General features: G+C 33.4%; 1 protein-coding gene across 5 annotated transcripts in view; it reads left to right on the top strand.

The window, feature by feature from the left end:
- LOC100370385 (apoptosis-stimulating of p53 protein 1-like) overlaps positions 1 to 26,124 on the top strand; it is a 51,543-nt gene that overhangs the window by 4,347 nt on the left and 21,072 nt on the right. Inside the window, exons 1-4 of one of the 5 annotated variants that reach the window (XM_085492627.1) lie at positions 12,821 to 12,962; positions 13,538 to 13,685; positions 15,372 to 15,494; positions 22,283 to 22,341. In XM_085492627.1, coding sequence (XP_085348753.1) covers positions 12,960 to 12,962; positions 13,538 to 13,685; positions 15,372 to 15,494; positions 22,283 to 22,341 — 333 coding nt within the window. In that variant the 5' untranslated portion in view covers positions 12,821 to 12,959. Of the gene's footprint in view, positions 1 to 12,820; positions 12,963 to 13,537; positions 13,686 to 15,371; positions 15,495 to 15,791; positions 15,971 to 21,682; positions 21,918 to 22,282; positions 22,342 to 25,876; positions 26,061 to 26,124 lie in introns of those variants that run through there. The other 4 variants (XM_085492626.1, XM_085492629.1, XM_085492628.1 and 1 more) reach the window with 4 other exon arrangements.

Here is a 26,124-nt window from a genome sequence, read left to right as displayed (position 1 = left end):
GTTTTGCCTTAAATGACTGTAGAGTTACTGCCTCGCACCCCAGTTCTCTCTGAATATATATAATCTTCTCCACATTCATCTTCCCGGTCACGCTTTGTTGTTTAGAAAATGTAAAAGGTTTCTTTTGACAATTTAAAGAAAGACTATCAGCTGGCGTTTTGACCCGTGTCATGATTTATGTTTTTCTATTTGTGTGGCTATTTAGGGCATACCTGCCGCTGTAACTTTTCTGTCATAATCTCGTGCTGCATGGCGTACTTGCTTCCTCCTTGCATTGTTTTTATGTAAATTAACTTCCTTGTGGCATAAACTTGAAATGTAAAGTAAGTGTTGCAATTAAATTAATTCTGTCAGTGTATTCTGTGTGATGATAACTTTTTACTTGTATGGCTGTTATGTGTACACAAAAAAGAACAGGCCCACTGTGGGTTATAAGTGGAATTCCTCAGGTAGGTGTCAATTGTAAACATTCTGGAGTGCCAGTTCTACCACCATAAAAATCAGCTCTGCACCTACTTAGTGTTACCAGGCTGTAATATACAATTTTGTGTTCATTTTGAGTAAATATTAATATTCTAGCAAAATCCACCCATAACTAATGGATGATTTTCATTACAAATTAACATTTAAAAAAAAAAATATTTGCCATAAAAAATTTGGGTAACCTGCAAGTCTTTTCCTATGGTGCTGTGCAAATGTAGTCGGGGTATTTTTTGTCAGCCATGAAATATCGCTATATTGTTTTGACGGTCAAGGATAAATGTAGCTTGAATGTCACTCAAATTTTAAATTGTCACTACAATATGTCAAAATTTTTCCTAATTCAAGGAATTTGTCTCGTAAAATCACTGTGGTTCAATGATATTCTTAAAAATATTGTACATCCTGTGCGATTCAGATGTGAACAATGCCTGCCTACATCACACAGTTTTTTAATAACATTTAATTAACAGGTTTTGGTTGTCCCAAACTACATTTTGTAGTTGATAGCATCCATTGTTAGAAACTGACCCAACAGATGTTGCTGTAGCTTGAATTGTTTCAAATTGACTCAAACATATTGATCAGAAACGTAATGTATTAAAGAAATAATAAGCTCAGTTATATATTCAGACAATAACAAAATTGGAATTAAAAATAAACAAAGAAATGAGTGGTAATATGTGTATGGCAGGGATGCTGGTTTGGCTGTATGGCGAACATATAAACAGCACGCAAGATTAATTGATGCGGGATTACAGATATCATCAGCTGGTTATCAGTATTTTATACCATACACCAATGGAAGACAACAAACTATGTTAGAAATGAAAGGCACAGATGGTAATCTCCCAATGCAATAGGATATTCCAACAATATGAGTTGTTGGACAGACTATATACTAGCTAACATCGTATCGATAGTGGTGCTAAATTGTCATCGCTTAAATACAATGCCCTAGATATATAAATATTTTATGCTGTTGCTGATAGTAGATTTCTATTTTTAGACTTGTTCTCTGCCAGTCCTTTGTTTTATGTGGGTACATTAATATATATCACTCTGCATATTTAAATAATTTCTATCACTCATCTAGCTTTATTTATCCTTTTGAAAACTCAATTTTAGTGGATACCAGCATTGTATTATTTATTTTGTGTATTTGGTGAATATTAAAATTAAATGTATTGTAGTTTGTTACTATGTACATTCTAGCATGGCAGCTTTTCTTTTCTTTTCATTGGAATCAATTTCTTTTGGTTCATACCACTTAAAGGTTATGTGTAAAAAAATATATAAATAGACAAGTGTCTTGTATTGCATTGTGTTGTACAGTGTATAACCAGACAATAAAGCACACACACATTGGCATGTTTGCAAATAATACTGTACATAGCTCATGTCTGTCTGCATATTGACTTGTAAATGACATTTTGGTATGTGATGTGTGTACATGTCAAAGTCAACTTTGGATATGTATTCATCACCAAGGTCATTCCAGGTTATGTATCCAGTAACCAATATCAATCCTCAATTATTTCCCAATTGAATGTTAATTTGAAAAAAATAACTACTAGATTGAATTGCTATGGTGAGTTGGGAGGGTAATTTTCAGCTAGCTAAATTGAAAAGTCGTAAACGACTTAACGTTTAGCTATTTTTAGCAGCATGCTTTAACAATTCATCAGACACCTAAATTATGCCATGTAATCGGGAGACTGCCTAAATATGGTTCATATTAATAGCAATATAGAAACAAAAAATGTCAATTATTCTCATTTCAAAATTATAAGTTTTTATGACAAGGCTAAGCCTGCTTGGTATTAGCTCAGGAGTTCAGTCACGCTCAAACAATATTGTATGTACACCTGTTTGTATCTTAAATCCTTTTCTGTTTTTATAATATTAACGAATCATGTATACATGGTACTTTGACTTTTAGGCATCCACGATGCATGCTGTATGAGTTCACTCCAGGAATATATCATAGTTTTGTTGCTTATTTTTATCTAAATCAATTTTTCTTTCAAATTAATCTATTGTTTTGCTAATTAGCTGTATTGTTTATCCAAAAGGGGTGCATGGTCGGTTCCCCTGGACTGTGACAGTTCTTCCAGTATTTGGACATCCATCACATACATACTAAATGGTTTCTTCATAATGAAATTCGCTCATGCTGAAATTCTCAGTATCTCGAGGTGTTTGCTAGCATGTTTTCACTCGGTTTTCATATTAGGACAATGTTGCCATGGAGACATGCATTGAACAAACTTAGAAAATATGATTTATGCCATATTTTATAGGCTTGTACACTAAAACTTTATTTTATCTGCTCTAACATGTTTCCAGCATCACAAGGTAGCTTCAACTGTGAATTTCTTGAATAAAGAAATTAGAATTTGTCAAATTTAATGTTTACTATATGTATGATTAGTCTCTTGAAAACCTTACATGTACAGTGTACCGGTATATAAAAAATTAACTTTCACAAGTTGATGGTACAGTACCACTTGAAATAATTTCCGTTGCCAAGTAATTCTGAAGTGCTATCAAATATACATGTCAGTTTTTATAACATACTCTTGACCTGTAAAAGTCAGTGTATTAGCGCTGGTATTCAAGAACCTCAGTGTCTATATCTCTTACATTTATTGTATAAATATTACTTTTCAGTGGTTTATATAGACTTATATTATTTCATGAAATGTTAATTAGATTGTGACTGGTTTAATGCTTTCTTCTTATATGGTGAATGCTATTTGAAAAAATCTGAATTTTTTTTTTTTAAATTGTTAGGAATTACAATAACATGAAATTAAATCCTCTGATTTTAAGATTTAATAGGTTGAAGGGTCATGTCTTGTAGCCGTATTTATTGATCTCTGCACTCGGGATTGGTATTGTCTCATTCTCTGTAACTTCACATGCACAAATTTAATATTAGGAGTTTGCATAAAGTCGTAAAAAAGTAAATTATGTAAATTTATAAAAACATTTACCATGGAAGACACTCAGATTCAAAGAAAACATTTTCATTGGCTATAGAAGTCCTTCAGTGATAGCCATTACCTAGAAGTCTGTGTCTGGCCAGTTTCCACAAATTATAGACTTAGACCTAGGTTTAAAACTAGTTTGGATATTCATATGCTTAGGCATTGTGATTGGTCAAATGGTATTCAGTCATCATTTGAATTAATAAAGTTGTATTGTTTATTTTATACAAAAAAAATATTTACGTCTTCTTGAAAACGATTGTATTTTCTTTGTCAAACTTGTCTTTAGTACCGGTATGTCAATTTCAGTTATCCTAATCTCAGTTGCTACCAGTACGGTAGTATTCGAATGTTTAAAAAAATCCTGTATAAATCATTTCAGTTTCAATCTCAGGCCATTGCTATACTTTCGGTGCAATCTGTATGTCTGTATTGAATGAAGAAAGCAGAACAGTGGGAGTATGTTCAATGATTGTGTTTATATCTCGTTACATTTCTCACCATATTCACACTATACCTTGGGGAGTGTTCTTCCTGTTTCTTGCTAAAAATAAATTTCTGGACTCATCAGCCATAGGATCAACCCATGAGTCTTCAATTAGCAGGACAGATATATGTCATTACATCTGAAACCAAAACATCACCAACTGATTTATTATTGTGTGACTTCTACATAGGACGATTATAAAACCACAATATTTTCTTTCAGTTTAACATCAGTATCCTTCGGCATCAAGCTGTAAACTCTTAAGTTTCTCAAGTTGCTTTAGTACTATATGGGAACCTGGCAGCCCCAGACACCCTTCTTGTAGTGTGTATGCAGACTAATTAGTTTTTTTTATTCTCATGCTGTGATCTGTCCTGTATTATATCACACTGTGCAAATATGAACGTTTATGAATTTAATAATAAGGGACATTTTTTGGTCTCGTATTTTATTGTAATATGGTAAAGCAGACAAAGGGAATGTTAGCTGTATTTATAGTTCTCTGTGTAAAATTGTACAGTTGTAATTGGGAATGTATGTGACCTGCTTGATATGGTGTGGACACAAGTTTTGGTACTCTATCATGATATTTGGCATGGTCATAAACTATTTGTATGTGTAACCGTATCTTTTATTTCAGCAGCTCATGTGTCTTGAGTGCTCTTAATTTTGTAGCTATACTTGTTATATTTGTACAATTTTGTTGATGAGGAATTGTTGATGTTAAAGAATTCACACAACATCAAGAAGCAAAAAAAAAATAACGTTTTTCACTTACATTTTCTGGTTTTAGAGATCTAAAGAAGCTAGAGTTAAATACTGCATGTGCATTTACCCTGGTATTTGTGCTAATGTAATTTCTCTGAAAACAGGATTCTCAAGGTATATAAAACTATAAACATCTATAATATGAATTGACATAATTTTTGTATTGAAAATAAAAAAAAGAAAAAAATTTGTAAATTGATTGGCAATAAATGATATTTCTGAATATATGTAGCCATTGTTTGTATTTACAACTTTCCTTTCACATACTCATTGTGTTTATTTATGTCCACTATAACTGAATTTCTACTATCGATGTAGTATGGCTTTCTATTCCTGTGCCCAACAAGTGTATACATAGTGGAAAGCCTCATTATATTGGCTATATAGCCCTGGGGCAGCTATTTGAATTAGATTCTCTGAAAGCCATGTAAAGTTACTATGGTTATTCATTCAAAATTTTTTTTTTTACTGCAGTGAAGAAAAACAGCTCCACTCTCAGAAATGTTTGGTTGTCGTTTCCTTCTTTTTAAAAAATAAAATAAGTGAAAGCATGTCTTTTCTGGTAATTATTAGCTCCTTCAGATGTACCGTACTTCGAAACAGAACTTACCTGGTATGTTTCAGTGCATTCGTTCACTTGACACATCTTGTTCTCGGACAGACCTGGACTGATTGAACTGAAAAAAAGAAAAATCACAAATTTTTAAAATGTCATCAACTATTTTTAGGCACTCTTTGGCAGATTTTATTGAGATTTACATGTCATACATGTATGAATAAGATGGGCTGCTGATGTACATCATTTTGTTTATTTTCATGTGTTCTGAGTCATATCTCAAACATAGCTTAGATGATTTTTAGAAAGTTGGCACAAAGACAAAACCTAATACATATGCAGTATACATGTCCATATGCACGTCAGTCGGGTTTTTTGTTTTGTTGACCTTTGACTGACTACTGCTATTTAAAAAAAAAAAAAAAAAATTCAAAATGTCATCAATAGTTTCTCAAGCATGCCTGGCCCATTTTTATTCAGACCTGGCTGACATGCAGCCATGTTGATTGTCTTTACCAATTTCTCTGACATTTTTTGATCATTTTTGTCTTGGGTTTTAAAAAAAAAAGACCTGTATCTTAAAAATGCCTGGACCAATCAGCTGTTTACAGATGGATTTTGTTCAAACTTGGTATAGACTTTACACATTATAGGACCTTGATGCACATCATTTTTTTTTTCAAATAGGTTTCTTATGATTTTTTAGCACAAAAATGGCCACCATTAGGCCATCTTGAATCAGATCATAAAACAAAATGATGTGCATCAAGGTCCTATAATGTCCAACGTATATACAAGGTTTAATGAATGTGGTTCTATTGCCATATCTCTGACATGCTTTGACTGATTATGTTCAAATTTTAAGTATTCATTATAGATCATGTCATAGATATACAGATATATTGGTTTGACGATCCTATTAAAAATGACCGAATGGTGGCCATTTTTGTGCTAAAAAATCATCAAAATCAAGCATTTCTCGGCTGTTTACAGATGGATTTTGTTCAAACTTGATATATATTAGACATTATGAGACTTTTCATACTTCCATACTTTCAGTGTAACATTCACATTTTTTATTTTAAACAAAATACACTTTGAATAGAGGTCATACATTCTTTGTAGAATATATCCACTTTTGACTCCCCAGATTAAAATTATAATTAAATGCTTTGTTAGTCATGAGATCAGGAAAACTGTAAATCACTCTAAAAACGTTCTACGGTTTAGGTAATTAATTTGGAATAGCAATGATAGGAGTAAATAATTTCCTAGGTCATTGCCCTTTATTAAATTAATATGCAGTGCACATAGTATTTTGGATTACCTTGCATTCCTGTAATTTTATTCAAATTAATCTGATCGTTTTTTAATTAAATTCCTCCTCCCACATGTTATATTTATCATTCTGTGCACGCACCAAGGGTTTATTCAGATCATTCAGTTGTCTTGTGTTTTGTGCGATGATTTTTGAACATTTCACACTTGCCAAGCTCTGCCGAGGAGATGAAAGATCGCGTTCAATTGTAAAGCTGATAGCACAGAAAAAGTTGCTCAGTTTGTTAACCATTGCCATGGATACCTAATACATGTATATGAACAGAATGCATGCACATATTGAATGACAAGCACATTTGACACACTCGGTCCTTTGTAGTGTTGCCGTTGTTTAGCAATACCCCGGTGTCTGCTATGGGACCAATTTGTGCCTGATGTGACACATCAATTTGCTAACCTTTCCTTAAACTAGAAGGAAGCTATGATGGTAAGTCATAACCTGTGCCAACATGCAACTTCTCCAGTTTAATTAATACCAAAAAAACATGTAATGTAATGCCACAACCTCAAAATGAGTCAGTCGTTATGACCCTATACCTGTGTACATGTATAAAGGTGTACAGAAGAGTGTTATATTGTATCCATGGTTGTTACTTGCCTTTGAGTAAACATCATTCTTTGCTGTCTTCCAGATGTGCTTCTTTGGTTTCACTACTTGATTGTGTCGCTGTACACATTTCTGTTTGTATAGTTTTGTTAGTTATACCCTGTAGTTTCATCCAGGTATTGCATTGACCCCACTATTCGTCTTCTCCTCCCCCCTCAATGATAGAGATTCACCCTCCCTATGGAACAAGAAGTGGGCTGCATTTGTGTTAAAGTCAGTACACAGATTAAAATGTTAAATTCCTCTATAGTTTATCATTGAGCAATGCCAAACATCGAAATGATAACCCAATCTCTGAGTACAGTGCTTTTAATTTTGGCCACTCAAGTAGAAAATAATTGAAATGGATAGATTCAAATGTGTTTTAATCTTATCACAGTTATCAACTATGATATATATGTGTAAGCATGCTTTTCTTTTTGATGGGGGCGTATGAATTTGGTGATCTTAATGTGTCTTAGATTGTTTTATTTAGTCTTTAATATGTATACTTACACCTTAGGGTATCACTTAGCAATCATCTTGTCACTTAATTGTTTACCTTAGCTCAAGTGACTGCAAGGAAACCCTAAACCTCTAAAGTATACCTGTTCACCTTGGAGTGGGCTTTTCTTTGTTATTTGGAGGTGAAGTTGTGGTTCAAACTACCGTCCCTCAACATGAGACTGTGTTACACTTATGGTAACCATTTTGGTAATTTTGATTTCCGCAGATTGCTTTTGATTCAAACCAAACTTATTTCACTATATTAGTGGTTGTGACAATCAATCTACCATGATGTGTGTAATGATTACTTTTATAGTTGAATTTATCAGTGCTCGCAGCTTTTAAGTATATGTGATATGTGATAATATCCTGGTCAGTGTGGTACATTCTCCTCTATCTATGGTGAAGAACTTCAAGATTTTTCCCTTTCATGGTGGCGCTCTTTATAGTATATGTGTATGGTATATTATGTATCAGTGGACACAGTGCATGTCAGACAGTGACCACCCTTAGGGCATGTTGTGTTCATGTGATACTGACAGGTGCACACGCAGCAACACTTCAACTGACATGTCAATAGGGAGATCTACAGGGGGGACATGCTTTCATGTGAAATATATTTCAGTTTCTCCCTGTGTATTCAGGAATTTATGCAAACTTCATTGAGTATGATGCATTCGTGTGGTTAAGATTCATTTGTTGAGAGATGTGGAATGTTTTTGATACATTTATGGGTTTAATTAAAACAGAAGAACTATTAACAGTGATATAGTATTTTATTCTATTGTCGTGTGTACTCACACATGCATAACACAACAAACATACTGCGAAATGAATGATAACATTTCTGAATCAGTTCTGGAGGGCACAGTCCTTCCTTAGATAAACGCCATGCTCCAACAAAAAAAAATAAAAGAAAACATTATATACAGGCTTTCTAGTGTTCGCTGGCAGCACATCAAATGAAAAATAGCTTTAAGTGACCCAGGGTATTGTGGTTCCTTGGCCCCCTATTTGCATGTGGTATTAACTCACTACAGATACTGAGACTAGGACAGGTGAAAGTAGTTAAATGGGACATGAAAGCAGCTAGCATTTACTCGCACATGTGCTTATGATAATTTGTATGTTTGTGAATTTTTGTCAATTGTTTTCAATCTGGCTTTGACTATATTAAGTAATGTAGTGCGTGCAAACAATTTGCCCAATATGTTAAATTCAGCTTTATACCAAGTGTATATTGTTAGTAATATTTTTTTTTTGCAGTATTAATACTAAATTTACATCCAGCCAAGTTGCTAAAATTGTAGCGAACAGATGACTAGATGCAGTATATAAAGAGTGTCTGAGGGATATATGTAATCTCCCACTTTAACTGTACAATTTGATATATAATTCCTTGTAATCTTGAATACAAAACTCAAACAATATATTAGGTAGGGATTTCACTAGATTTGATATTATTTCCTTGAACAAAAGGGTGTGGTCGCCTCGCAGCTTATGTTTGAATTTTGTATAAACAAAAAATGTATTTTTAAATGTGTTGTATATGTCACTATGGTTCCTATATTGGAAAGATGTGATGTGATAATCATCACATCACTCTATGTACTTGTCTGTGAGTTATTTAAAGCCATCTGTGGCTGTATGTCATCTTGGTACATGTATACATGTATATGTCAATGATTCTGTATTTAAACATAAGTGAGCTACATGCATTTACATGAAGTCAAGACTGACTGACTGATTGATGGATGGATCACCATGGAGACATGGCTAGGGGTTATAGAGGAAGTCAATTTGGTATTTGCACATTGGAAGTAATTTGTAACACCCTCTGTTATTAGCATGGCAATCTCATCCATTTAGCTTAATAAAGAATTTCAATTCAAAATAACTTTCATAAATATCTTGAGCTAAACTTTATTTTTTTAATAAAAAAGTTGTGCAGAGTCAAACTTAAAGGAATTGGCTGCTCAATCATCTATTAATGCCCTTAGTACCTTGTTTGCTTGATTATCCCGTTATATAGAAAAAAAAGTATATTCGCTGGATTTTATTTTCACTGAATTATTCCTTCAGTGAAAATAACAAAATTTAATTCCAAGCGAAAATAAAGTATTCTACAGTATTTTATTATCAGCTAGATGTAATTCACATACAAATATGGCCCTTTCTAATATGCTGATAAACAACTACTGTATTTGCTTTATTAGTAGCACAAATGTAAATTACAGAGTTGTTATTATAATCAAAATAGGTCATGCTTAAATTACCAGTATTGAGAGTAACTATATGCAACAAAATTTGTTATTTGATTTACATGTGTTATTAAAGTGAAAGTCAAGGCTAACAACATAATACTCCTCGATGGAAGAGCTCGGCAAATGTAAGAACATGCAATTTACAGTTTTTTTTATATCACTTCTCATTCTCTAGATATTCAATTTTTCATCAATTTATGTAGACCGCCATCTTGATTCTTCAGCAAAGGATTGTGGGTAAAGTATGACATAGAGTCTGTTGTCAGAAATTGAGAAAATGATTTCATCTATAACTTCAAAAGTTGAACTTTAAATTGGCTGAAAGTTTAGAACAGGGTAGCATACATGTACTGGTGCCAAACATGCTTATATAATAGTTGTCATGGAAACAGAACTGAAAATATTTATTTTTATGTTTTTCTACCAAATGCTCAAATTTCCTTATATTGTATACAATTTACCGATGCGAGTAGGTTATATAGGTGATATATTACTTGTTGATCATAAAAAGTGGACAAAAAAGTGTAACAATTTTTATTTTTTTAAAGTTTTGGGCAATATCTTCATTTCATGTGTATTTGTAACATTCTAATTTACATTACTATAATCATATGCAAGAGTTATATGCATAACGAAAATTTGAACTAATTCGCATCAGTAATTCCCATGTTATAGATGAAATCATTTTCTCAATTTCTTACAACAGACTCTGTGATGTCATACTTTACCCATGATCCTTTGCTTGAGAATCAATATGGCTGACAACATAATACTGATGAAATGTTGAATATCTAGAGAATGAAAAGTGATATAAAAAAAACTGTATTGCATTCTCCTACATTTGTGGAGCCTTTTCTTGGGGGGTCATTGTGTTGTTTGGCTTGACTTCCCCTTTAATATTGAAGGTGAGCCTCCAATAGGGCAAATACAGCAAATAGAAACTTTGAAAGGAACTTAGAAATGTTTGATATTTAGATTATAAGTATATTGTCTGTCTGTAAGGTATGCAGAATGTTTATGTTTTTATTAAGGCAACTAGGTTTCCATGAGTTTATATGTTATTGTACATCAGTTGTATGCCTAAGAAAATGGTCATATATTCTGACTGACCTACAGAAGGTATTACCGGGTACATTGTATTATACCAAAAAGCCCCCCCCCCCCCCCCTGACTTCACTCAAATTAACTCTTCACCTTTTCATTACAAGCTTGTTTTCTTTTCACCACTTACGGTTAGGTTACCTAGCTCTTTAATCACACTTGTATTATCCTGTGAGTTAGCTGTCTGTCTGAGCCTGGATTGTAGAAATGCCCTGTGTGCAAATGCCATGGAAGAGAAAATTTAACAATTTATTTTTTAAGCTGTAATGCGTTGGTACCTGAATATCTGAAAGTGTGTGGACCATTGGGAAATCAGTAACTGACTTCATAAACAGAACACTCATTCATCTTAAAAAATGTGATACCAATGTACATGTAAGTTATATGGAAAATACCTGCAGCTGATTGATTGTGGAAAGTTATGCAGTTACCTGAGTTCGCTGACCCTCAAGGTTTCTTGATCTCTTTTGGTATTGCAAACTGTATATGTCTCACTATCTGGTGAATTTCACTTTTCCTCTTCCTGTTGGCAGGTAATCACTCTCTTTGGGGTACTTAACGGAACTCAGATTGCAATCTTTGAAATGCCCCCATGATCTACTTTCAATGTTTTAGGTCACTTCAGAAATCTTTAAAGCTACCTGTTGAAAACTAACTTCTCCCTTTTACATAAATGAGGTTTTTGAAAACTTGAAAGTCCCCATGAACTTTATTACAGTGCTGCCAGGGATAGTTATACAACTTTGACTTCCTGTTACCTTTGTATATGTGCTTTTGCTGTTATTACAAAGAATGTAAAATTCACCAAAAAAGACTATGGTGTCAGCACCCATATAATATTTCCACTTCTTTCCTCCACGCTATTCCGGGCTTCATCTAAACTGGTACAAAAGTTGCCAATTATGAACATTTTATTAGCTTTATTATACTATAGAAGTGCATCCACTTACGTGAAATAGAGCCAATGTGATTTCGGGTTTATATGCGCTTTTATTGGAATTGCCCTTCTAATTATGCAAATATGGTACTGTAACTTACATTTGGCTGCAACAAATTACTCTATTTCACTACTTTTGGCTATGATGAATAACAAACTATGAATTATTCTGAGAAAACGGTCTCGCAAAAAAATGATTCACTGGTGAGCATCAGGAATGCATATGGTTTTACATGTATCATTCTGTGTTGATAAATGCTGTCTTCTCACTCTGTGTTAAGGTAGCTCAAGAAATTCAGTCTAAGGAAAACAATATATTGTTAACAACCATGGCTGGAACCTATTGGGCTGAGTGGGTTTGACAAATAAAGGAATTACGCTAGCTAAAATGTTAATAATATTGAGCTAATATAACCAATATATTGGTTTCCCCTCTATTGTCCTTGTGTTCAGTTCAACCATCTTCTTTTGATCATGTTATTTTTGTTCATGCTTCATATAATATCACAAAAACACCTGACGTCTGAGGAACTTGCATTGTAATTTACATATTCCCTACAAAGTTTGTGATCAAGGCAATGTTCAGTGACCGGAATATGACTAGGACATCTGTAATTGGGGAGAGAATTCCTAAGAGTGCATTTATTTAGCCATAAAATCACAGCTAACTTATTGTCATAATCTTTGAAATGACCATGAAATAACAACGCCCATTGTCATCCTGGGGGTCACTGTAACCATGTCCTGTTTTGTAACATAGTCGAAAAGATTGCATACCATGCTAATGCTATTGAAGCCTTCAGCCTTGTGGCGATCACAACACTCGCTTTTACTCACTGTGGTGTATCAAGTTTTTTTGGGGGATCTGCCCAACACATGTATCGGTCGTTGCATACAGTGTTTGAAAGCAAACTTTTCATCAAGTGGATGTGATACAACAGCATGGTAAGATGCAGTCTTGATTCATGAATTTTAACAAGCATGATGGCAGCTTGTTGTGGTTTTCCCCGTTATTCGTAACAGTCTTTGACAGCTGTGAACTGTGGTTAAATATCTAGTACTGTGTTCGGCTTGACACACTGTGATTGAGTCGTGTGCACTAAAATGTAACAGACTCTTGTAACCCCTATGGTTGTGTTAGCATGGTGCCTCTAACTTGGACCAACAAGTATTCTAATATTTCACAGCTGCTTGTGAAATTTTTCTGAGTTGATACTTTAATATAGGTGTGGTCGAGACCACCTCTTGAAGGAATCATTTCAACTATGTTGGTTGTTGGCTGTAATTGTAAACTCCACTGTTGGTCTTTTTGTTTTGCAACGATTTACACCCTTTGAACTATACCGTGAAATAAGATCAAATATTAGATTAGTAATTAAAAGTTTCCTTTTCAAGAGATTAATTGCTTAAATGTAAATATATTCAACTATTTAACAACTTATAAGTAATAAAATAAGAAATTTAAGTTTCAGTTTAAAGATTTAACAATTCTTTATTTATTTTCTTGGACTATGTTGCAGGTGATTCTGAAGGTATATCTCAGTAATAGTTCTGATACTGTGTCTGAGATTCCAGTCACGCCGGCCACAACTTGTAAGGATGTGATTGATTGTTGTAAAGAACCTGGCGAAGAACAATGTCATTTAGCTGAACTTTGGAGAGGCTGTGGTAAGTTTTCTTCAATTTTATGTACAGTGTATATCTATATGCTGACATAACTGCTAAGAATAAAGTGGTGACTATGCACCTACTTCCACCACGCCCACACACTCAATTGTTTTAACTTTGAAGCCTGTCTTGCTACATTGCATTGTAATAGGTGATTTTCCGTACAACTGCGAGATCTCGCGAGATGCATGAAAGACGCGCGTCGAACGTCTGCCGCAAAAATCGAACGATTTGATTTTGAACTCGAATTTCTTTATTTCGTAGCTCACATCGACCGGCTGATCTTTGACAGAGGAATATTGCATTCGAATATCCTCTTTTAATCAAAATTGTCTATCATCAAATGTGTACAGCACATTATTGACATGGAAATGTCCCCCAAAATACTTTCACGTTTGTCGAATCTCACGCGATGTTTGACACCACTACGACGCTATGACCTTTGTTTGTCCTGTTTTCACGTTCGATTTCACGCATAGCGCGTGATTCTCGCAGTGAACGGAAAATGGTCTATTACCAACAATATGTTTCAACCACCCACTTCATTCCAAATACATACCCAGTTGTTTTTCTGATAGACAATGTGTCGTTGCATTTCATGATTTTTTTGTGTTGGGGTGAGGAATGAAAGTAGGATCAAGTTCATGTGCTTTCGGGTTAGAGTGAAATTTGAATTAAGTTCATGTACCGCTGTAAGGGGTGGGGTGAAATTAGAATCAAGTCCTGGCTGTAACCTTCCATGAAAAGGTTATATTCTGCTGAGTTTGCAATTGACTAAATAAAAATTGCTTCCCACCACTGCGTCAGCTGTGATGCACTTAATCTATTAACAGGCTTACGCTGATTTAATTGTTCTGTGTCGACATCTAAAAATATATAAAGGAACAGACAACTGCAGTATTTGAGCAATGTTATCATGTAGAGATATATAGAGTGACGATGATCAAAATACTAGTTATCATTTCCACTAGACTGAAGAATGTAAATTATTTATTACCTACATGTGTTACCATAGTTACCCTTTTATTGTATTACGGATTAATTAATCATTAGGTTTTATTTTCACTTATTTCACTGACAATTAAATGTGCTAAATTTAAACCCAGTATATATTATAATTTAACAATAGTTTGTATTGTTTCCTCCACACTCCAGTATATTTAAAACCCAGTGAATATCTCTGCATCCTTAAATTTGTTAAAATTAAACCCAGGCAGTGAATATTTTATAGTAGTTGTGCATGTGTTCATGTAAAAGAAATGTTAAGAGTTCTCATGTTGTACAATTATTCTGATAGATCTGGCATGGTTTGGGGGTTACAAATGTTGTTTGAATTGCACAGTCAAATTGACTGTACAAATTGTGAATGACTGTGAAAATTCATGCATGGCTCTTGTTCTACGCTTTCACCACTAGCTAAAAGTGAACAATGTGTAAATCATATCGTTTTTATCAACAGTGTTATGTATTCCTACACGTTTTGATTAAAATCAACAAGACAATAAACACAGTATGCAGATGTAGCAAAATAACTGAAACTGACTGGATAAATTTTCACTGATTTTATGTCAGGAATTTAAGGTTGTCATCTGCTATGCTGTGAACATTTGCAGTGATAAAACACTGTCATCAATTCAATTTTCAGTACTTGAGTTTAAATACTTATAACTATTATTTCATTCACAGAACGTCCTATTGGCGATGAGGAGAAACCCTATGAGATATTACAACAATGGGGAATACATAGAGAAGAGGTCAAATTTTTCCTGCGTCATGAGAATGCTGTCCCGTTGGGAAATGTGAATCCAGGTAATTTCAAATTGTTTGTTATTTTTACCTCTTGGTTGTTGCCAGTCTTGCATTCCTTCACATTCAACAATTAAGTTGAACTTTTGATGAAACAATGATTTAGGAAATATTGCAAAATTTTAGTTAAAGAAAATTACAGCTGTATTTGACATGGCCATGACGTTTATATGCACATACTCGAGAATAGATGTACTGCCAAAGGTGATTTCCAAGCTGAATGACCTCTCACCCTTCTCATGAATATTCATGAGTTTAAGTTTCTGAAATATATGCACACAAAGAATGCGCTTAAAGATTTGAATGTTTAGAATAGAAGTGAGATTCGCTGTACATTTATACTGCTGCTCTCGCTTTGAATGAACCAGTCCACTTGGACTATCAGTGATGGTGAGTTTCGCTGTACATTCATACCACTGCAGTCACTGCTATTACGACTCTGCTTTGAATGAACCAGTCCGCTTGGACTATCAGTGATGGTGAGTTTCTGAGACTCTGGCATTATATGTGATGTATAGATGTAATGTGTTTCTGTGTAAACTAGGCATCCATTTTGGTAGAATTGGTGGTAAAGATCACTCATCCATGAAACAAGCGTTTTGAGCTTGGGGCATATCTTGTGATAAACTGCCTCGCTGTACTGTGCTATACTGTTAGAAACAGGTTGTTGCCGCCTTTTCCACGCCCGTCTGACATGTTAAAAGTACATATTAGAAAAAGAGTTATTTTGCTCTGCACACATTGTAATCAGACGTTTTCAATTCTCTGTGATATTGTACAGGAATAGATGCACTTTGTTGTCACTTATTTGTCTTTTAGATTTAAGGATTAGTTCTATCTTTCAGTATAATCATAGCCCACTTCGTGACTTAGCACAATTTAGTTTAATTTACGCCCAAAACCTATTGTACTGTGTATGTACAGTCAAATATGAACCCTGTAAAAATCCACACAATTTTTCTTTAAATGTCTAAGTTTTTCATATTGACAGTTTTATCTTTTTTTCGGTGACTTCAGAATTGTAGCAGGTCTCCACAAATAATAACAGTCATACTGGAGTTATTAGAAATGTTATTGCTGCTTCAGTTTAGATATAAATAGTTTGTTTATTTTCTGTGGTATTTTAGTGGTGGTTGGGATGGTGCCGGTGTACAAGTACAACACAAACATATTATTAGTTCCAGTCATGATATAGTGAAAATCTGTGATAAAACTGAATATACCGATAACTAATAATTGGCACTAGATTATCCTTCATTTGATTCACTTAGCTAATTCTGATAACAGTGTATTTTAAACTTAAATCCAAGTTACTGACTCAACAACTTGATTAGTGGATCTTCAGTACAACTGTCACCATAACACGTTGTTCCCAAAGTAGTTTTATTGTGGACATATTCATAATCCTAGACTGGCGGTCATTGTCTCCTATATCCAAAAAAGACACTTCTAAGGCTTGACTATTAAAGTAAGAACTCAAAGAAGTCAAAGTCAGTATTTAGTGCACATGGTGACTGGATCACAACTTTCATTCAAGCTTACCACTGTGAGAGTGCATTGGGTTGTCAACTACAAATCTTGTGTGTGGTACAACAACCACGCCCCTTTAATTAACAGTAAAGACCAATGTGTAATGTATTTTTAGCTCCGCTGTTGACTTTGTCGAGCGGAGCTTATCATATGAGTGATTGTCCGTCTCCGTCGTCGTCCGTGTCAATGTTTTACTTTTTCGACTTCTTCTTGAAAACTACAAGCCTGAATGCTTTGATACTTGGTGTATATGTACCTTGGGTAGACCTCTCTTAGGTTTGTTCGTTTCATGTTGATATCTTCAGTTGTCTAATTTTGGTGAATATTTTTGTCATTTTTGGTAAAAAGTGATATTTTCGACTTCTTGTTAAACACCGCAAGTCCAATTGTTTTGATATTACATATATAGGTACTACATGTGGACCTCTCTCAGATTTGTTCATTTTGTAATGATATCTTCAATTCTCTAATTTTGGTGAATATTTTTGTCATTTTTGGTAAAAAGTGATATTTTCGACTTCTGGTTAAAAACCGCAAGTCTAATTGCTTTGATATTACATATATAGGTACTACATGTGGACTTCTTTCAGATTTGTTCATTTTGTAATGATATCTTTAATTCTCTAATTTTGGTGAATATTTTTGTCATTTTTGGTAAAAAGTGATATTTTCGACTTCTTGTTAAAAACCGCAAGTCTGATTGCTTTTATATTACATATATAGGTACTACATGTGGACCTCTCTCAGATTTGTTCATTTCATAATGATATCTTCAATTCTCTAATTTTGGTGAATATTTTTGTCATTTTTGGTAAAAAGTGATATTTTCGACTTCTTGTTAAAAACCGCAAGTCCAATTGCTTTGATATTACATATATAGGTACTACATGTGGACCTCTCTCCGATTTGTTCATTTTGTAATGATATCTTCAATTCTCTAATTTTGGTGAATATTTTTGTCATTTTTGGTAAAAAGTGATATTTTCGACTTCTTGTTAAAAACCGCAAGTCCAATTGCTTTGATATAACATATATAGGTACTACATGTGGACCTCTCTCAGATTTGTTCATTTTGTAATGATATCTTTAATTCTCTAATTTTGGTGAATATTTTTGTCATTTTTTATAAAAAGTGATATTTTCGACTTCTTGTTAAAAAACGCAAGTCCGATTGCATTTATATTACATTTTTAGATACTACATGTGGACCTCTCTCAGATTTGTTCATTTTGTAATGATAACTTTAATTCTCTAATTTTGGTGAATATTTTTGTAATTTTTCGTAAAAAGTGATATTTTTGAATTCTTGTTGAAAACAGCAAGTCCCATTGCTTGATACTATACATATTGTTCATTTTCTAATGATATCTTCTGTTCTTTAATTGAAATGTGCATTGCTAACAGTGGAGCTATCTCAGCGAAGAGGCTGCTTGTATAAACAAATAAATTTAATGCAAGATTTGACAGGACCTTGTTGCATAAGTAATTTTTAAGCGCCCTGATATCAACATCCTAGCTAAAAGCAGGATAAGGAAGTGTTAAATTACAAAATATTTTCTTCAGTGATTCATATTCTGAAAATTGGAAAGCTTGTTTACATTTTAAAATAAATAATAAAAGTGTGCTAACTATTGTGTTAACCTCAGTGCTAGTACGATATATCTATATCCTTTTTTTTTTACTGATAGCTGGAGAATTTTTTGAAAAAAATGTAATGTGAACATTTGACAAGAACCATTATAATAATTTCCACCAAAATAAGCCACTCTTAAATATACTTCAGATGACTGATGTGATATGAAAAAAAAATCACTTCAAAATGTGTCTGGAATACTGGAATAAACTTTTTCTTCATGTTACATATCATCTGTTTTGCATGGTTTGCATCTTGATTTGACAGAGATCGTTATTTGTCAATAATTTAATTTAGTGTGATGAATACAGAATAGTAAAATAATGGTGTCAAGAAATATAAATTCTATTTAACTTTTTTTAGCGAAACATAAATTTTTTTTTCACTATCAGTTCAACATTCTGTGTGTCAGATATTCACTATGAAATCCATTCAGATTTAAAGAAACAAAATTACATAACGGCAAAACTCCAAACATTTTAATGTCAAATTGTCAGAGGGTACACAGCATATTTTGCCAGGATGAAGAGGTACCCCCCCCCTCCAGGTACCGGTAGTTGAATTAGCAGATTGAGTCAAATTGAAATGAGTTTTATGGTAGTGTGACTACCCCCTTTTTTTTCTAAAACTATAAACTTAATTGGTGCAATTTTTGAATTAGATTTGTGTCAGAATATCAAGAAAGTTAGGCTCAAGGAAATTTTAAGTTAAGATTGTTTACTTCCATCTCATTTTAATCACAATGATTGTTGAGTGATAGGCCATTTATCATTGTACTCGGCTACATAGAAAACCAATGTGATTGTAATACCTGAATGTTTTCCTGTTCATGAGAGGTCTTTCACCTTTTACACAAAGTTCTGTTGAATTCCGCAGAAAATATTTACAAGTGTTCAGGAAGATAGATTTCGTGAAATTTAAAGAAGAAATTCCTTTCATAAAAGAATTTCATTTCCCTTGAAGACCATAGCTTTTAAGGGTTATACAGGGTCATGTAATTTGCACTGTTGTCAGGGGATTGCTCGTTTCTGTGTTGATTTAAACTACCACACTATACGCTATTGTATACAGGAACTTTATCTGTGCCAACGAAGGGGGTCCCATAATGTATAATAGTCCATTAATATCCACTGTAATAGAAACTCCATTGTTTGATTTTAATGTTAGCTTTCTGTATGGCATCTTTTGTCACCTTTCACAAAGGTAATCCTGGATAATTTTTTCATTATTTTTACAAATATTTTGATTCAGACCTGTTGCCAATGAGAAAATTTGGCCAATTGGTCCAAAATAAACCTAGAAATTTTAGAAAAATGAATAAAATTTTGCATCAAAATGTTGACAGGAAAAATATATGATGATTAAAGGGGATAACCTTTTCACCACCAAAATTTCTCGCCCAAATTTTTCTGCACTTTTTTCTCATATTTTTCAAAATTTCTGGAAATGAATCCTAATTTTGGAGCCAACAGACAAAATTTGAGCTAATTTTCAGTTTTTACTCAAAAAATTTGACTAGTTTTATTCCAATTTTCTGAAAGAAAGTGCAGACTATAAACATAACTATTTTGTGAATTTGTGATGAAAAGAGGGAACTGGTAATTAAAGGGTTAAACTGTACTGAATCATAAAACTGTTATTGTTATGTAGACACTATTAAATCGTCTATGTTAACATTTTCTTCACAACTTTCCCAATAGACTGTCATTTTTATAGCATGACAAATTTTACTGCTATGTCTCATGGACAAGTAATTCGTTGTAGATCAGTTTTATAGCAGTCTTGATCCTAACTACCAATACCCTAGTGTACATGTTGTATGGTTACATTAATGTCATATTTTGTTTTATTTTCGCTTGGAATTCATTTTTGCTCTTTTCTCTAAAGGGATGATTACGTGAAGATAAAATCCAGCGAATATACATTTTTTTCCTATATTTTACATTCAACTCATCAAAAGTCGGTGAAAATGAATACTATACAAAACACCAGAAAAGTCTTTTGAGTGGAAATTAATTCCAGCTATTAAAAATAAAATATTTGACAGTGTATAAAGCAAGGCTGCTGCAGCCATACTGAATGAGAAATTTATGTCGTACACACTGTACCAAAAAGTATGTGTTTGAGTTTGTTGTTTGTACTCTCTAGAACACTGTTTAATTTTCATTGTTAGTAATTTTCACGATTTGGTTTTTTGTGGAAGTCACTGTCACTTCATATCTAAGACGCCAGGAAAAATGTCACTACTACAAAATTGTATGACTCATTGTCAATGCAGCATTTCACATATTTTTATATATTTTTTCCATAATTTTTTTGTTCATTTTAGACTTAATAGACATAATTTCTTTGTTCATTTTAGACTTAATAGACATAATTTCTTTGTTCATTTTAGACTTAATAGACATAATTTCTTTGTTCATTTTAGACTTAATAGACATAATTTTTTTGTTCATTTTAGACTTAATAGACATAATTTTTTTGTTCATTTTAGACTTAATAGACATAATTTCCTATTGAATACATGTCAATTTGCTAGTTAACTTCTAAAGGTCAAAGAGCAAAAAGTTATAAAAATAGTGAATTATGACTTGATATACATGGAATTATTTCTGTAGATATTTATTATCGACTTTTACATAGTTTATTATAGTTGTGTAACTTTGTACCCACAGGATTTAGACTTACTATAATCATTGGCGAGCCACAAGATAAACATGGTTACTAGGAAATGTTGCAATAGATATTAACATGCTTTTAACCACTTAAACTAAGTAATATCATTTCTTGTAAGATTACGGGTAATTTCCTAAGAGGCTTAGCACTGAGAACAAAAAAAGCAGCTTTCCACTTCTTTTAAAACGTTTTTTTAGGGCTTATTACAGTTTAACAAAGTTTGTAGCTGGTTTGGTGTATAGCGCCATCAGTGTTCAGTAATGGAGAATGCATAAATAAACGAGTGGGCATGTGATACACGTATTTACCACAATAGTTGTAACAAATGTGACAAACAACCTCATTTACCTAGTCATGTCCGCTATACGGAATGAGCACGGCCATATATTGTACGTTGTGTGTGCGTATGTGGGCAGTACTGTTTGGTTGAACTGATAAGCTTCTTGCCGTTTTAACCTTGGCTGTGTGATTCACTGTTGAGTTAATGTTATGTCACTAATAAGATAACATTGGAAGTGACGCATTGTTTGTTCCTGTATTTTTTTTTAAAACCATGGATTGGAAACAAAAGGTTCTAACTATGGAAGGTATGCTATTGTGTGTAACGTCCAGCGGACAATTCAATTTGTTGCCGTTCTGTGCATTCCAACATGTTTTTTTTTTTGTTTTTTTGAAAAACATGTTTGTTTGTGTTAACTGTCATCTCAAGTTGCTGGAATATATAAAACTTATTTTATTAGCAACTAAAATTCTGTGACAGTAATGAAACTCTAATCAATTTTGTGTCATTTTTTTTTTTGTTAAACATTATTTTTTTAAGTTAATAGATATTATAATAGATGTATGTGTTGACACTGCAAGAATGTGTTGATATGAAACATATACCTTTTTTACTACAAATTTATTTAGTTTTGTACTTGTTTAAATTATTTTGTGTTTGTAACTATTACAGGGAGAAGAAGCAAGAAAAGGAACGGTGAAAAAGAGCTGGATGATTCGCAAGAACTGAAAGTAAGTGTCATTTTTTATATTCGTTACAAAAAATGAAACAAAATAAGTAATTTTTAGACTTGTACTTAGTTATCATTTTGATTTGTAGTGTTAATCATTTGAACCATTTATCACAGTATCCTTCCGAAATGTTGAAGAATGTACCAAACTGCAGTCTTAATTTTAAAAAGAAGAGCAATAAATAGTAAAATAAACTAGCATAGCAGTTATTAAATCAGTCCTATGATCAGTATTGCTTTGAGTTTCAATTCTTTCTATGGGTTGAACACCAAAAGAAAGGGCCTACTCTTACACTCTGGTTATGCCACAGACTTGATGGGAATAAATGCCAAATACAGTGGGTGAGATTTATTCACTATTCGATGCAACACTGCAGGTGCATGTGTTCGAGTGGGTTCCAAGCATGTTAATCCTGGTATAGCACATTAAATCATCATTATGGTAAAAAGATCATCACATGGCAAACATGCAGTATGGTTTCTGTATCTGTTGTTAAAGCACTTGCACTTGTTATTTCCACGTATGAAAAAAAACAGTTGCATTCAATATAGACAATTTTTACTTAGCACAAACAAATATTTTCAAAATAAATTTTAAAAATTCTACATGGATGGATATCAGATCATTTTGAACACAGGTGAAATTAAGTTTTGTACTTGTGGGGCCACAAGGATGGGAAAAACGGTATACCTTGGCGAATGATTTTCATGGTTGAACATACCAAAAACCTCCCCTAAATACACTTTCATACATGTACAGCATTCATTCTTCACCTTGGAGATTTATATCTACTTCCAATTCATGTGTCTAGGTGTGATTTAAGACTCCTATAGTACCTTGAGGTACCGGTAGATACTGTTTTAATTTAAATAACAGTTTATTCAACTCACTCATGCCACTTGAGATGCTTAAGATGATGATGAAATTTACGTTAGGTATGCCCAGTAAAAACACTTATACTTCTGGCTAGAATGTTTACATGTAATATTGTTTCGCAGCTACTCCAGTGTGTTTTCCATACCTCCTTCTACATGCACACATGTTAACCTCCAAGCATCCAGCTCACTTTACAGAATGCTTTCCCTCTTTAATTGTACTTTTAAAAATAAGCACAGCGATAATTAGCAAGTTTATTACAGCCATTGATATGTCAGATGCATTACTTTTTTTTTTTTGAAAAGGGGCACCCTCGGTATCAGTAACACTTGCAAGGTGCCCCTTAGCTATATGATTACATGTCCACGCCTGGCTAGCTTCTTGTCATTACTGCTATTCAATTCACATCATTAAAAGCAACCAGTTATAAACATCTGTGATATCCCCTGAGAATTGTATTTTTTTTACTCCTCCTGCTCCTCCTCTTACCTATGTTCCACACATTGTTTATTATTTTGTTGTGCACCCCACTCCATTATGAAGCTGGAATTATGGGATGTTTGTTTCACCATGTGTCTTTGACATTCATAAAACTTACCCACTGATGGGAGGTCTGTGCATGCATGCTTGTCTCAGAGATGGTATTGTTTGTAACTAGGAGAGTCATTCAGACAAGCTCGCCTTAGGCGATCTTTGCATTCCTTGATCTGTATAGAAATGCCTTGAAGCTGTGTGAGAATTACTCGTGTCTTCTTGAAAGATTCTCAAAAGTCCCTTATATCCTGGTAACACTTTGTCAGAGTTTTACCTAAAATGTTTTTGATGAATGTTAAAAAAAACAAAACAGAAAAACAAGTCATTCTAACAAGATACATATAAATTTACATCTATTTTTTGTTAAATTGTTCATTGCAGCTCATTTTCCCCTGTCAGTTTCAACTGCCGTTAAAATCTAAAAGTGTCACAGTCGCTGCACAGTGCATGTTCATATTTCAAACATTGTTTGTTTCATTTTGTATTTGGAACCACATCGAACACAGCATAAGAAAAAAATATTTGAAAACAAATGAAATATTCTTTAAAATAAAATACCTTGCAATTATAGGTCACTACATATTATTATTTAAAGTAAGGACTCTAAACTACCTTTTTTATGCAGTTTTTTATTAGTATAATATTTATTATATGCTTTCTGTGGAACAGCTGTCTTTCTAATTATTGTTGGGGAAAATGTGTTAATAAATCATAAGAAATGTTGAGTCTGTGTTGTGACCATAAAATCTAACATTTAATGCAATAAAATGGACAGCTGATCTGTACAAGCCAGTATGCAAGCCACTATGTGATAGCCCATCAAATCCTGTGAACATGCAATGTGTTTCCTGATTGGCTGAGAGGTTAGGGATGCGTATCCAATGAGTCATTCCAGCTCACTTCAATTACACAACCACCTGTTTGGAGAAATCTGGCAGAACTTGGCCTTCCTTATATTACAAGAGATAAAAATCATCACTACCTTGAGGAGTATGAAGGCCGTTTAACTTGCTTACTGGTATTCTTCATTTGCATGGTATATGGGCATTTTCAGCTTGGTACTTTAACTTGGTACATTGTTGATGTAATTACAGATGCCTTAAAAGTATTTTATTGCTATGGATGTTACATTTTCTCTATTGTTGTCATTCAATAGTCAAGTACAACTTAGAGAGACTGATAAGGGTTAAATTTAGAGTAGCTAATAGTTATGCTAACAAATTATTTTAAGTCAAATTTAGTACACTGTATGTTTTTATTCACTAATATTTTACATGATAGTTACTACCATTCAACCTCATTAGCGTTCTACTGCAAATACACGATGTGCATTACTTTATTATTTAGTGTTTATGCAATGAACTAAACATCAGTATATTGTACTGATATTGTTAACTAAGAATCAAAAAAAATATTTAAGGTAATAAGTATCAATTTGATTAGATTAACCAAATCATCACGTACATTTAGGTTGTAATTGTTTAATTTACCTTAATTAACCACAGGTTTGTTTATTGCACTGATATCAGTTACTTCACAAGCACACACCTGTGTCTTTTAATTAGTGTCGATTTAAGGGTATGTGTCATGCGTCTGAACTTCTCATCCAGTAGGTTATTCTGCACTGGGTGGTTGAATTGTTTGACTGATGCTTGGTAGGGCTGTTAAATTTTTACTTGAGTGTATGTTATTGTAAGAGGTCGGCATCACTGAACTGAATATGTTTTCTTTGCAGTGTTCAGCACACCATTGTTAATTTTCCTGTGTGTGGTGTCATGTGTTTGATGGTCCATGTATTTGTTCTTTGTTTCATTCCATTTTAGTCAAATACCCATAGTATGGAACAATCAAGTATAAGAGAATAAACAGCATTCAAGATCCTCAGAGCATTTGTATTTTTCAAACAAGAATTTGGAAACTCCAGTGACCCCAAATGTGCTTTTTCTCCACCTTCTGTTTGGACATGCTCGTCTTAAGTGGTAATCGATACTGGCGAGGATAGAAATACACAAATTGGGCGTTTTTTTCAACTCATGGCTATGTCAACATTGCTTTCTTTGATGCAGCCAACCAGTCGTTGACCCTTGATAGGTGCCTTATTACTTATTCACTTTCCATTGTGCGTAAGTTTTAGCCTGTGTATACGCTGCAACTCATTGTTGAGTAGTAGTCGGCAGTAACCTCCAGGGGAAAATGTTGTAAAGTGGTGTGTTTTCAGAGTCTCTATACCGACTAAATTCTGTTCTAATAGTCTTTTATGATTACTCAGTTTCACCAGTCTCATGGATTATTACAGTATTCGTGATTGGGTAAGTTCATGTATTCACTTTTGGTCGACCGTTCACACGGGCATCCAACGTACTTCCTTATTCA

The sequence above is a fragment of the Saccoglossus kowalevskii genome, chromosome 2 (genome assembly GCF_978046115.1).
Source record: "Saccoglossus kowalevskii chromosome 2, keSacKowa6.1, whole genome shotgun sequence".
Lineage (NCBI taxonomy): Eukaryota > Metazoa > Hemichordata > Enteropneusta > Harrimaniidae > Saccoglossus > Saccoglossus kowalevskii.
Note: the sequence above shows the minus strand (reverse complement) of the source record. Positions and strands in the feature narration are given on the sequence as shown.